Genomic DNA, 14,473 nt, shown 5'->3' on the forward strand with positions numbered 1-14,473 from the left:
CTTGTTTGGGCTAGAATAAGAATTGTAGTCCTTATGGATGCTGCAAAGGAAGGATTTATGGAAGTCCTTATATACTTTATGGGGAAGAATGTCAGGTCCAATGATCAAGCGAGTTTAATATGCTTTGTATTTGTTGTGTGAAGAGGCAGGACTTACTAAGATGAATGAAAAGAATAAAGGCTTTAAAAAGCAGCAGGTCAGTATTTAGGACCAGGTAGATTTTTTTTCCCAGTTGTCAGATAATAGTGATTATCATTTCAGTGACAGAAATCAGCAGGCTTGGAGGCAGCTTCACTTGCTCCTTCCAGCATTCTAGAACTTGTGGTTACATTTGAATTGCAGTATCACTGAAATAGCATCCTCTTTGTTTCCTGTATACTTCAGTAAGCTGAACACCTTTGTCTCCAAGTGTTATTTGTTTTTGTGTGTTTATTTATTTGATAGTTGAAAACAGAGCTGCCTTGTGCTGGTTTACTTCCAAGATGCCCATGACTGGTGGAGTTAGGCTGAAGCTGAAGCTGGGAACTAGGAACTCAATCTAGTTTCTTTATTTTATTAAAGGATTGATTTATTTTAATTGAAAGGCAGATTTTAGAGAAAAGAGAGACAGAGATCTTCCATTTGCTAGTTAATGCCCTAAATGGCTGCAACGGCTAGAACCAAGCTGAACTGAAGCCAGGTGCCAGGTGCCAGAAGCCAGGAGCTTCTTCCGGGTCTTCCATGTGGGTGCAGGGGCCCAAGGTCTTGAGCCACCCTCTGCTGCTTTCCCAGATCATAAGCAGAGAACTGGATTGGAAGTGGAGTAGCTGGGACACAAATGGGGCCCATGTGGGTTGCTGGCCCTGCAAGAATAGCTAGCTAACCACTGTGCTGGCCTCTCAATCTAATCTTTAATATAAGTGATAGGAACTCATTTACACGAGCCAACACCTGCTGCTGTCAGGTTGTGCTTTAGCAGGAAACTGGAATCGGGAACGTAGCTGGGTATGTTACCCAGAGTCTCCAGTGTGGCAGATAAGTGTCTTAACCTTGGTCTTAATAAATAGACTGAATACCTGACTATCCTACTATTATTCTGACGAAGGAAAATCAACATATTTGATAGTATCTAGGCAATAGTAGAAACAACAGGTGAATAGAACAAGTATATGAAGTGAGGATTGAGAGCAGTTTTATGTTAGCACTGGCAATGGGACAGTGTATCTCAAGTTAAAGGTAAGATACAGTAATGAAATGTAGTTATCTCCTTCCCATGCACAGCCATTCATCAAGAATTTTTTTTTCAACCTTAGATTTAGTTTGTATGAAATGCAGAGTTATATATATTTCTTGTGGGTGTGATATAAACATCTTGAACACTAGCGTTATATGTGAACTGACTTCTCTCCTGGGAGATAACATGGGGTGTATAAGGTAAAGATCAAGAAAAAATAAGGTATAGAAGGAAACCCCGAAGCAAAGTGTGGTATCTAGGCCCTTTGTTTGTGATGGCTGCTGCATGCTGCAGAGTGTCTTTCAGGGGTTTGTATAGGTCCGACTTTGAAGATGCTCTACCTAGGTGTACCTAGATCTGTGATGCTGGTATGCTGCAAACTTGGGAGACTTTCTGTCCTTTCTCTGATCCCCTAAGATTGGCTGTGAGTGGAAGCTTGTAAGGGGTTTCAGTTAGGAATCTTTTGTGTGCCCCTTCCCAAGGCCCCAGTTTCCTTGTCACCTGCTACCCAAGCTGGCTGCTGTATAAGCTGTAGACCTTTTGAGGAAAACTGACCGTGCCACTGTGCTAGAAACTGAGTTTGGAAGTAACTGGCTGCCGTGGGGAAGTAACGCGTCCTGGTTGAGGTTCAATCAGCCTGCTTCCTGGCTACTGACTTAGAGGTTGCTTTGGGTTGGCCACATGTTTTTCTTCTGTTCTTCTTTCCCTTGATTAAGAGCTAATGGGACTGGAGCAGCAGCGTATGGGTTAATCCTCCACCTGTGGCACCAGCAGGTACCTATGGGCACCATTCAGGTCTTGGCTGTTCCACTTCTGATTCAGTTCTCTGCTTGTGGCCTGGGAGGACAGCAAAGGATAACCCGTGTTCTTACGCCTCTACGCCCAATGAGGAAGCTCCCGGCTCCAAGCTTCGGACAGGCTCTGCTTCAGCCATTGTGGCCTTTTGGGGAGTGGACCACTGGATGTAGCACCTCTCTCTGTCTCTCCTTTCTAAACATCTGCCTTTCAGGTGAAGACAATTGCATCTTCAAAACAAAAGAAAAAGGTTGACACCCATGTGTCCTGGCTGTCTGCTGTACTTCTTGTGTGACTACTTCTGCCTTTGTAATTCTCTGCTCATAAAAGACGGTGAGGAGATCTGTTTCTTTTGGAAACTCCGGAGCTGAGAGATGCGACTGCAAGGCTGCTAGGCTGTTTACAGACGGCTTTTGAAGATTGTCTCCTGAGGTTTCACAAACAGCATAGTGCTTGTAGACATTCCGTAAACAGCACATTTTTCCACAGTGACACTTTTTTTTCCGCTCATAGAACATACGACCACAACTGCAGGTCATAGCAAAAGGGGCCTAATCTTTTTCTGGAAGTGCTGGTTGCTGTGAAACTAGCCCATTTAAAACATCTAGTTCTTCTGAAAAGCTGGAAATGACAGGCAGACCGGTATTTTTTTTTAACATCTCTATTCAGATACAAGCAGAGCACACGTTCTTAAAGATGATTCCCTTAAGGTAGCCTATTGTGAATTAACTCAATTTTATTTATTTTCTGTTTCTAGAAATTTATGTCATCTATTTGTGACAGTCTTTTTGAAGCATTGTTTCCTGGGTCTTCCTACTCCACTAGATTTTCAGCTTTAACCATTTTAGACTCAATAGCTGACGTTTTTCCTGTTCAAGAAGGTATGTTTTCCAGTAATAATTGAGGAAAGCTTTTTTGTTGTTCATCCTCTTCACATTATGCTTTACTTGCAGTTTTAGTTCTGTTGTCTTTTCTTTAGATGTGGGAGGTTTCATTCTTGCTGTATAATTTTTAGTTTGCCAATGAAGAACAGATGGAAGAGAGACTGTCTTCCTTCCTGTGGATTGTCGCTCATGCAGATCCACAGTTTGCATGGACTCTTCTTGCTACAGGAAGAATTCCTATTCTTACCTCTCAAATTAGATTTGTGTGTGTGTGTATTTGTGTTTTTTTTTCTGTTTTTGAAATACTGACTGCTGTATTTAAGTTTTAAAAATTAGAATAATCATCTCTCTTGTGTGTCACAGGCCTCAGTGGGCCTCTGTGGTTAACCTGGGATTTCCCTGGTGCAGTCTCCGTTTCATAAACTCCAGACCGGGTTTCAGAAAGACAATGTAAGGAAGTCATTTCCAGGCATTCTGGGTTAATGACACTGGTTGTTTTCCTTTTGAGAAGTGCTCAAGAACATAGGCATTTAACATCCCCCTTTGAATATTTTTTTTCCTTTTCAACAAAAAATAATTCTCTTTATCTCCATAAATGAGTGTCTCTCTGTTTTAATGTTGATTTCTTGCTATGTTCAGTGTTCTTTGATTGTGGTCCACTGGAAAATACCTTGCCAAACTGCAGCTCTTTAGCTGACATGACCTGAGGACCAGAGAACTTCACATTGTAGTTGAATTCTCTTTTATTTGCAGTTATTAGGCAAAATGCAAATTGCTGATGGGAAGAAAAGAATTAATTAATGCAAAGGCAGGTTTGCCTCATTTGAGGAAAAACTTTCAAGTTTTTATTTTGGAAGAAATTCAAAGTAGTAGCAAAGTTCCAAGTATTGTTTGTTAAAAACCCTTGTATCTTTTTTACCTGGATCAATGGATTTATTTTTATCTGTTTGTTTCTTAATTAATGTTGCAACCATAACACAGTGAGCAAATTCAGGACATTTCATGTTGATGCAGTGCTGTCATTAAGTATACATTTCATATTCAGATTTTGCCAGTTACCCTCCCCGCAAAAAACAAAAGCAAAAGCATGAAAACTCCACCAAGTATGGCCCATGAAATGTTCCCACAATCTAGAACCCAATCCTAGATCATAAGTTACATTTCATTGTTAAGTCTTGTTAACCTCCTTTAAATTGGAAGGTTTCTTATTTCATGTCATTAACATTTTGGAAGAATATGTCTTAGGACACTGTCTCATTTTCCCTCATCATTTTGTTTGCGTTACATATTCTTGTTAAGAATTTTGGCTAAGTGAAATGCTGTTTTTTCAAGGCATCATATTGGGAAGTATTTTTTTTTTAAGCTTTATTTTCATTTGAAAGGCAGAGTTACCAAGAAGCGAGAGAAGTTTTTCTTCCACTGGTGTACTCCCAAATGGCCACAATGGTCAGAGCTGAGCCATCCTGAAGCCAGGAGCCAGGAGTCAGGAACTGCTTTCAGGTTTCCTATTTAGGTGCAGGGGTGCAAGCACTTGGGACATCCTCTACTGCTTTCTCAGGCCGTAATCAGGGGGCTGAACTGAAATAGAGCAGCTGGGACATGAACTGATGCCCATGTCGGATGCTGGCACTGTAAACTTAGCCTGCTGTGCCATGAATTGGTGCCCGTATCAGATGCTGGCACTGTAAACTTAGCCTGCTGTGCCACGGCTCTGGCCCTAAAGATTTATGTATTTGAGAGGATAGTAATGGGATTCCAATGGATGATATGAATCCTGTAGTCTCAGTGATGAAGGTGAGAAATACCCACTGAGAGACTAGTGCTGATACTGTGGAATTGGAGAACCAAATCCAGGAAATTAAGAAATTTGTGGAGCTTTCTCTTACCTATCCAGAATATCACCAAGAGATGAGAATATAGCCCTTCATTCTCTGTGGTCCACCTGTCACAGATAAAATCTTGCTGGCCAAAGCAAAGGAAAGCCAACCTTTCATTGCTTTATGGAACTTAGAAGTACCTAGAAGGTGGGCCCAAGCTCATTTGGGAATTGTTTCACATTGCTGAAGAACATGCACCATCCATCATTTTTTATTGATAAAATTCATGATATTGGAACAATACTGAAATTGTTGGATCAGCTGGATAGCTTTGATTCTAGAGAAGATATGAAAAAAAAGATGCGACAAACTAAATAGTAACGTTGCATCCAAGATATCATTATCACATTTTGCTTTGCTTGCAAATTTTGACCTGAGTGATTATTTAACAAAGTTCTCTGCACATTTCATGTACTTATAGCTGTATTTGTGTATGGGGAAATTATAGTAGGCATAATTATGTCAGTAACTCTGTAGTCTGGATGTGTATTTTAATATATTAAATACATGTTACTTTATAAGTGGAAAATTTGAATTATCTTAATGAGTAAATCACATATAATTGGACAGGAACTAATGCTGTAGTTACTATATTACATAAGCAATTTGGAAGGAAGATGGTGCCAGACATACTATGATTGGAAAGTCATCTTTCATTACAAGTGTGGCAGGTTTATTTAATAGATGGATTATGATTTTATATTAGACAAAATAGTTGTTGCCTTTCCTAAAGTATTCCTGGGACTAAGAAGAATAAGCTGCATGCATATTCTTAGGTAGAATCAGATGTCACAGCATTCATGGCAAAAAAAAAAATGTATTCTGCAATTAGATTAAAAGGGTTTATTTGGCTATCAAACCACTTAAGCAGAACCCTTGGAGTATGCGCCACATTGGGGACCCTGGGATGATATCGGGTGGCCATTCCTACACCTGGGTACTGAGGCAGTTGGGTGGTTGGGTGCGGCTTCTCCCTTTACCTTTCCCCCAGATACAGGAGGAAGAAAAAGAAAATTTGGAAATAATGGTCTTGCCCACTGTCTCCTAATCTTTAACCTTTCTCACCCTAATCAACTATGTAAACATCATTTTTAAAAAAAGGTTTTGTTTGGGAAATACTAACTTAGTTTTTGTTTTAGTATGTATATAGTATGTGTGTGTGTGTGTGTTTAAAGATTTTTTTTTTTTTTTATTTGAAAGGCAAAGTTATAGAGAGAAGGAGAGACAGAGGTTTTCTAACCTCAGGTAGTGTCCCTAAATGGCTGGAACAGCTGAGGCTGAGCTGATCCAAAGCTGGGAACAGGAGCCTTCTCTTGGTTTCCTAAGTTAGGTGAAGTGGCCTAAGTACTTGGGGGCCATTCTTTGCTGCTTTCCCAGGCCATAAGCAGGAAGCTGGAAGTGGAGTAGCTGGGACATGAACTGGCACCCTTATGATGTACCTGTGCTGCAGTTGGAGGATTAGCCTGCCTACATCATGACACTGGCCCCTATAATGTATATTTTTTGAGATTATTAAAAATCAAGAGTTAGAGAGGGAGAGGCAGAGAGATGAGATACTTTGCATCTACTGGTTCACTACCTTGAAGGTTGTAGTGACCAGAGCTGCATCAGGGTGAGACCAGAAGCCGGAAGCTTCATCTGGATGACCGGGGCCTAAATGGATGACCGGGGCCTAAATGCTTGGGCTGTGTTCTGCTGCTTTTCCCAGGCCATTAGTGGAGAGCTGGATTGGAAGTGGAGCAGATGAACTGGTCCCTATGGGATGTTGGCTTCACAGGCAGCAAATTTACACACTGTGCCACAATGCTGGCCCCTTTATTTAGTATGTTTTATTTTAAATGTTTATTTAATTTCAAGGGTAATGGGTTGTATAAAACAACATGCTTTCTGTTTTTAGAACTTACAATTTAAAAAGTTATTTATTTGCATTTTATTTGAAAGGCAAAGAGACAACAAGGTGAGAGATTTTCCATTTGCCTTTATACGCTGCAGATGCTTATAGCAGCCAAGGCTGGGCCAGGTTTGAGGCAGTAAGTGCAGCATTCCATCTGGGTCTCCAGTATGGATGGTAGGGACCGAGCACTTGAGCCATCCTCTGCTGCCTCTCGGGATACGCACTAGCAGGAATTGGAAGCCAAGGAGCTTGGACTTGAACCAGGCATTCTGCTACAGGGCACAGGCATCCCATGTGGTGACTTAACTGTTGAGGCAAGTGTCCACCCCCAGAACTTACAGTAGTTAATAAGTAATGCATTAAATTTCAGATGAAAGTAAGTTCTATGACAAAATATTTAGAGAAAATAGGGGAGATTAGAGCTCTCTAATCTGGGAAGATGGAGAGTGCTAGCTGTTTCCTATTCTGGTCTCTGAAGGTTTCAGATTTGAACAACTTCGTCAGAGAAGTTACAGAAGAAGTTAGAAAATACTTTAAGATAAATGTGAACAGAAACAGCACAGCAAAAGCAGTGCTCATAGGAAAATTTATCGCTTCAAATGTTTATAGTGAAGATCAAGATTTCTAGTCAACAACCTAACTTTACACCTCAACGACCTGGAAAGAAGAAGAAACTTCACCCAAAACTAGCAGAAGGAAGGAAATGATGGAGATTAGAACAGAGATAAACAAAATAGAGAATCGAAAGAGAACATAGAATCAATGAAACCAGAACTTGAAAATCAACAAAATTGTTTAAGTCTTAACTAAAGACAAAAGGTGTAAATAATTAAAGCCAGAAATGAGAAGAGGGCCATTTCTGTTCTTACAGAAGTAAAAAGTGTTTGTCATGGGTAAATTGCTAAAATGTGAAAATCACAGACTCCAAAAGAAAGAGGCAGTTTGAGCTAATCTCTAACTTGTAAAGATATTGAATCAATAATTACAAGCCTGCCAACAAAGAAAAGTCCCTTGTGAGTGGCTTCACTGCCAAGTTCTACCAAACATTTAATGAATTGACAGTAATCCTTCTCAGACTTTTTTGAGTCAGAAAAGTGAACACCTCCTGACTCATTCTATGAGGCTATTACCCTGACAGCAAAGACACCATAGGAAAATTACAGACCTGTAACCCTGATGAATATAGGAACAAAAGTACTTCACAAAACAGCAGCGCACCAAATCTAACAGTATGTTAAAAATACTATCCATTACCATCAAATGGAATTTGTCCCAGCGCTGTACCATAGCAATAGAGATGTCATGGTTGTTCATCCTAAGATATGGTATGACTTTAGATTCTGGGTCAGAAAGTTTTATGTTGGCTCTAGTCCTGACTGCTCCACTTCTGATCTGCCTCTCTGATAATTAGCCCTGGGAAGCTGCAGAAGTTGGTCCAAACCTTTGACCCCTGCCACCCGAGTCAGAGACCCTGATGAATTTCTGGGTTCCTCAATAGTCACGGATATTGTGACTATTGAGGACAATTGAGAAATGAGTCAGTGGTTGGAAGATACCTCTCTGTCACCCTCTGTATAATTGTGAATATTTTTAAGAAGATTGGTTTCTAGGGACGATGTTATGGTATAGTGGTTTAAGCCACTGCTTGTGATGCTTGCATCTCACAGTGTCAGTTCCAGTTCCGGCTAGTCTATTTCTGATCTAGCTGTCTGCTAATGCACCTGGGAGGCTGCAGAAGCTTAGTCAAGTGCTCGAGTCCCTGCTAGCCATGGATGAGCAGTGGATGGAATTCCTGTCTTGTGGCTTTGTCCTGGCCTATCCCTATTGCAGTCATATGGGGAGTGAACTGATGGAGGGAAGATATGTAACTTTCTCCATCTGTTCTGCCTTCCAAGTAAATAAAATGAATAAACATTTTAGAATAAGATGTGCTCCTAAATTTGTTTTTGTTAATTTTCAGTAGTGACTTAAGATTATCACGTGGTTTTAAAATTTAGAAAAAAAGTGTTCACTTTGTATTTGGAAAGCTACAATACTTGTTATGTTACCATTTAAAGAAATACGTTAATGGAAAATTTAATCTTTTATGACGTTATGGGTTAAGTTGTGCTGTGTGACTGAAAGTCTGACCTGGTAGCTTCAAGAGGCTGATTTCCTTCCCTTTGCTTTAGTTCATTCTCAGATCTTTAAATCTGTTCTTTCTTTCTTTTTTTTTTTTTTGTCTTTAGATGGAGTCCAGACAGTATATCAGATAAGTGATGATATTGATGTTGGTCGTTTCCAAACACTAATGGAATGTTTTACCAGCACATTTGAAGATGTGAAAATTTTAGCATTTGATCTTTTGATGAAGTTGTCAAAAACAGCTGTACAGTTTCAGGTATTGGTGTTTTATCTGTGCACATGTGAAAATATATATGTGAAGATTTTCTGGTTCACTGGAAGATAAAGGAAGAATCATTTCAGATTTATCTAGGTTCTTTGATTCTGCCTTTTTAAAAAAAATTTGCTGTTTTGTGTAGGTGTTATCAATACATCATCAATACCTCTACTTTTGTGGGATGATGTGAAAGGAGGAAACATTGTATAAAAAAAAAGTCTATATTCAGTGGGTGTTTTTGGATTTATTTAAAGGTTTATTTATTTATTTGAAAGGCAGAGTATACAGAGAGAAGGAGAACCAGAAATCTCTGCTGGTTAATTTCCCATATGGTCTGAGCAGCTGGGGCTGTGGCAGGCTGAAGCTTGGAACTGCTATCCTATTGTCCCACATAGGTGCAGGAGCCCAACCACTTGGGCAATCTCACAGTTTGCTCGTTTTCCAGGCATGTTAGCAGGGGGCTAGATCAGAAGTGGGGCAGCTGGGACTCTAACGTTAGCTCACATGGGATGCTGTGGCTCTACCCACTATGTCACAACTCATATGGGATGCCATGCTCTACCAGCTGTTGCATGGTGGCAATGCCAGGCCTTGCTTTACTTATTGCTTTGATAAAAAAGGGTGTATAGGTGATAGTAGGTTTAAGGTTATTGGTAATTTTAGTTAACTGAGATTAACTCCCTTTTTCCTTTGGACATGTAATATTTGACTAAAACTTACTGCTTACAATGACTTGAAGCTTTTTAAATAGTCTCCCTGCTTAGTGGACAAGGAGACTCAGTGTAAATGATGTAGAGAAGGTGCTTCTGGACTCCCAGCAAGCAGCAGGTGAACTGATAAGCGAACCCTGCTAGGTGCTCGATGCCTGTGACCTACGGTGAGCTGTCCTTCATGCCGTCTTGTACAGATCATATTCCCCTCTGTGAGAGGGGGGATCGAGAGTTCCTGAGACAGAATTTCTAACTTGAGCTCATAGCTTTGTTTTCCGTGTCTGTGTCCTGGAGTGTCTCCAGGAGCAGCCTTCCACTGGATTTGTATTTGCTTCCATTGCAGTAGCTGAATGGGAAGGGAGAGGGGAGAAGAAGGGCAGGAATCCTTCACACACATGAAACATTAATCCCCAGAGATAAGAGAAGTGTACTCTCTATAGGCATACAGTTTCTAAGAGGAAAAAATACATTTTTGTGGAAGCAAAAGGCATTTGAAAAAAAACAAGAACAAACTGTTGAATTTTCCAGTTGAAATTATTTTCAAGGCCTTTATCTCTGAACTGCATCATAATAATTATTAAATACTGTAAGAAAAGTAACATTTAGAAAGGAAATAGATGTTTATATTATTTATATGGCAAGTAGTGTTTTAAATCAAACCCAAGAAATCTTTCTGGGACTATTACCATATGTGCTTTATTCTAGGATTCTGAGAAGTTGGAACGCTTGTTCCAGGCAGCCTTGGAGCTCAGCACAAGCCCCAAACCCTATGACTGTGTCACAGCTTCCTACTTGCTGAATTTCTTAATCTGGCAGGATGCTCTGCCGTCATCTCTGCCTGCCTACTTAACCCAGCGAGTTGCATGCAAAGGTGGCAATACGTCCGCTGCTGTGGTGGAAAGGAACACACTAATGGGTTTGTATTGAGTAAACGACCTTTTGCTCTTATTTATCAAAACCATTATCTTACTCTCTCTTAGTTTGGTTAGAATATCTAACGGTTAAACATTTACTTTGCGGTTTTGGATTCAGGAGTTTACCAGCATATAAGAGCACAATGAGTTCTATGCATATGACCAGATTATTCAGCTGTGACACTTGTTTCTGAACAGAGGATTCCTGTTAAAAGATGCACAAATGCACATAAATAAAGCTCTGTTTTAAAGAATATCAACTCTTTCACCCTAAGTGTTTTTTTTCTTTTGTTTTTGCAGAAAAATTACTGCAACTGTAAACGGAGCATGTTTGTTAGTTCTTTGTAGAGCAGATTTCCTTTTTGTGCTATCTGTTCTAATTGACTGTCACATCCTTGCACCTTCCTTTTTCCATATAGCCAGTTCTTAAACCTAGGGAATGACATGGTTTAAATTTAGTAATTCTCAACAAATATGTGTTATGGATTCATGCAGTTAATTTTATACTGGTAGACATTTTGGAATGGTATAGGAAGTCAGACCAGATGTGAACAGAAGTAGGTACTTTGGTGTGGCAGTTCAAATGTTGCTTTTCAAGTAGTTAAAACATCTTTTGAAAATGGAGGTCAGGTACAGAAAGCTGAAAACTGTTCTTTGCAGGATGGTGGAAAAGCCATGAAGTGGAAAACTCACAGTTGGAAGGAAGGGAGTCTGGCTGTGTCAGTGGGGATAGAGGGATTACAGTGCCTTAGAGCAGGATGCTTGTCTACTCCTGCTACCTCAGGGACCATTGAGGAGGACTCCAGTTAGGGTGAGCAGGGAGTACATGCTTCCCATGAAGGCTTTCAGTTAAAAACATTGGAGAACTTGGTGAAATGCATCAGACATGCAGAGAATTCTTAATAGATTATGCTTAAATAACAATAGAGGAGAGGATATGGATGTAGTGATTTTAAGGTGCTGTGTCCTGTATTGAAGTACCTATACCTGACTCAGACTTTTTGCCAGTGGGAACCATGGAAGGCAGCGGTGTTGGCTCAGGTGGTTGGATTGGTTTCCTCATTCCCAGGGGATTCCTGGATTCAGTTCCAGCCTGATCCTGCCCACTTCATACTCGGCTCTCAGGTGCTGGATTTTTCTTTTTTAACATCTTTTTTTTTTTTTTTTTTCATTTTTTTAAACATTTATTTTTTTTATTGGGAAGTCATATATATAGAGAGAGGAGGAGAGACAGGAAGATCTTCTGTCCGATGATTCACTCCCCAAGCAGCCATAGCGGTTGGAGCTGCAGCGATCCAAAGCCAGGAACCCAGAACCTCTTCCAGGTCTCCCACGTGCGTGCAGGGTCCCAAGGTGTTGGGCTGTCCTCGACTGCTTTCTCTGGCCACAAGCAGGGAGCTTGAAGGGAAGTGGGACCGCCGGGGTTAGAACCAGCGACCATATGGGATCCCGGTGCATTTAAAGTGAGGATTTTAGCTGCTAGGCTACCGTGCCAGGCTCTTTTTTCTTAATAAATGATGTCACTGTGAGCATTTTTCATTTAGACTTTCTAAGGCACCTCAGTGAGAGTCTTTGGCAAAAGAAAATGGACCTGGTTATAAAAAAGTATGTGAATATTCAATTGTGTAAGATCCCATCAAATATATTTTCAAAGTACATGCCCATCCGCAAGTATCTTTTTTTATTTACAATTTATTGTATTAATTTGAAAGACATAGTTATATAGAGGAAAAGACAGGCAGAGAGATCTTCAATCTACTGGCTCACTCTCCACGTGATCACAACCACCAGAGCTGGGCCAGACTGAAGCCAAGAATGAGGAACTCTTTGTATCTTCCATGTGGGTGACAGGGCCCAAGCCCTTGGCCTTGTTCTGTTGCTTTTCCCAGACCATTAGCAGCTACCTGAATCAGAAGTGGAGCAGCTGAATCTCTAGCCAGTTCCCATGTGGCATGCAGGTGTCATAGAGGGCAGCTTGACTGTCTGTGCCACAATGCTGATCCCCAGCTACAGGTTTGTAAGAACTGAGTTAAATCACAACATCAGCAGAATTTTTAAAAATCAGTATCAATTTCATCTGGTATTTTTCTGATTACTAACAGTTATTTTATACTTCCTGTTCCCCTGTGTAAAATGCCTGTTTGTGTGCTTTCTTTGTATTTCTATGGGATTGTTTTACCTGTTGAGAAGTTCTTTATATATACAGAAGCTCTACATTTTTCTGGTAATACTTGAATTTTTTTTAGACATTATTTATTTGAAAAGCAGAGAAAGAGACAGAAAATGAAGAGGGATAGAAACAGGCAGACATGGATAGAGATCTGCTGAGGTAATCCTCGGATGCCCACAGTAGACAGGGCTGGGTCAGGCTGAAGCCAGGTGTCTATATATGTCTCCTGCAAGGGTGGCTGGGACCCATGTATTCTGTTGTGCAGGACTCTGGATTGGAGGTAAAGCAGGGACTGCAACGTAGGCGTCCAACTATTGGCTGTGGACATCTGAACCACTGTGCCACATATCCACTCTCCTTAAGTACAGCTCTAAAATTTAAAAGGCAACTCTCCGCTCCTGATGAGGTAGCGGAGACTGCTGTGCTAGGTTGTGTAGTAGCACATACCAAAGAATGAGATTGGATCCACTACTTCATACTGTACACAGAGAAATCAGTTCAAAATGGATTAGAGACCTAGATGTAATTGTTATAAGCTGTAAGATTTTTTTTTAAAGATTTTCATGTTTATTAGACTGAAATAACCTTCATAACAGAAACAGGGTATTTTTTAAAGATTTAATCATATTTATTTTGAAAGGCAGATTTTATAGAGAGAGAAGGAGAAACAGAGAGTGGCCTTTCTTTTGCTGGTTCATTCCCCAAATAGCTGCAGTGACCAGAGCTGAGCCAGTCTGCAGCCAGGAGCTGAGAGCCTTCTCTGGGTCTCCCACATGGGTGCAGGAGCCCAAGGACTTGAACTTTTCTCCACTGCCTTTCCGAGTCATCAACAGGGAGCCGGATAGGGAGTGGAACATCTGAGACTCAAACTAGTGCCCCAATGGGATGCTGGTGTTGGACTGTGGAGGGAGAATGAGCATGCCATACCACTGCAGCCTTGAAAGAACACACGAGTCTCAGTTTTTATGATTTGGGGTTAAACAGTGGTATTCTAGTTATGATTCTAATTACAAGCAGCATACAAAAATACCAGACAGATAGACTTCAACAAAATTTGAAACTTTGGGCCCAGTATGATAGTTCTGGGGCTGAATCCTCACCTTGCACGTGCCATGATACCTTATAGACACTGGTTTGTGTCCTGGCTGCTCCAGTTCCCATCCCGCTCCCTGCTTGTAATCTGGCAAAGCAGTTGAGAATGGCCCAAAGCCTTGGGACCCTGCACTTACATGGGAGATCCGGAAGAAGCTCCTGGATCCTGGCTTCGGATCCAGCTCGGCTCTGGCTGTTGTGGCCATTTGGGGAATGAACCAGTGAATGAAAGATCTTTCTCTTTGTAAATCTGCTTTTCCAAGAAAAAAAAAAATCTTTAAAAGTAAATGTTTTGAAACTTGTGTGTGTCAAAGAATGCCATTAAAGTGAAGACACCTGTACAATTGGAATTTATAAATATTATATCTGATAAAGAACTCACATTATTTTCAACTAATAAAATGAGTTAAGAATATATTTTTTAAAAGATTTATTTATTTTTGTTGGAAAGGCAGATATACAGAGAGGAGAAGAGACAGGAAGATCTTCCGTCTGATGGCGATGGTTCACTCCTCAAGTGACTGCAGTGGGTGGAGCTGTGCTG

The 14,473-nt window shown here is 40.6% G+C and overlaps 1 protein-coding gene across 1 annotated transcript in view; it reads left to right on the top strand.

Annotated features, from left to right (window-relative positions):
• Nucleotides 1-14,473, top strand: part of THADA (THADA armadillo repeat containing) — a 332,219-nt gene that overhangs the window by 19,779 nt on the left and 297,967 nt on the right. The window contains exons 14-16 of the mRNA XM_058668010.1: nt 2,766-2,889; nt 8,892-9,043; nt 10,459-10,669. Coding sequence (XP_058523993.1) covers nt 2,766-2,889; nt 8,892-9,043; nt 10,459-10,669 — 487 coding nt within the window. The remainder of the gene's footprint in view (nt 1-2,765; nt 2,890-8,891; nt 9,044-10,458; nt 10,670-14,473) is intronic.

This window comes from Ochotona princeps, chromosome 8 (genome assembly GCF_030435755.1).
Source record: "Ochotona princeps isolate mOchPri1 chromosome 8, mOchPri1.hap1, whole genome shotgun sequence".
Classification (NCBI taxonomy): domain Eukaryota; kingdom Metazoa; phylum Chordata; class Mammalia; order Lagomorpha; family Ochotonidae; genus Ochotona; species Ochotona princeps.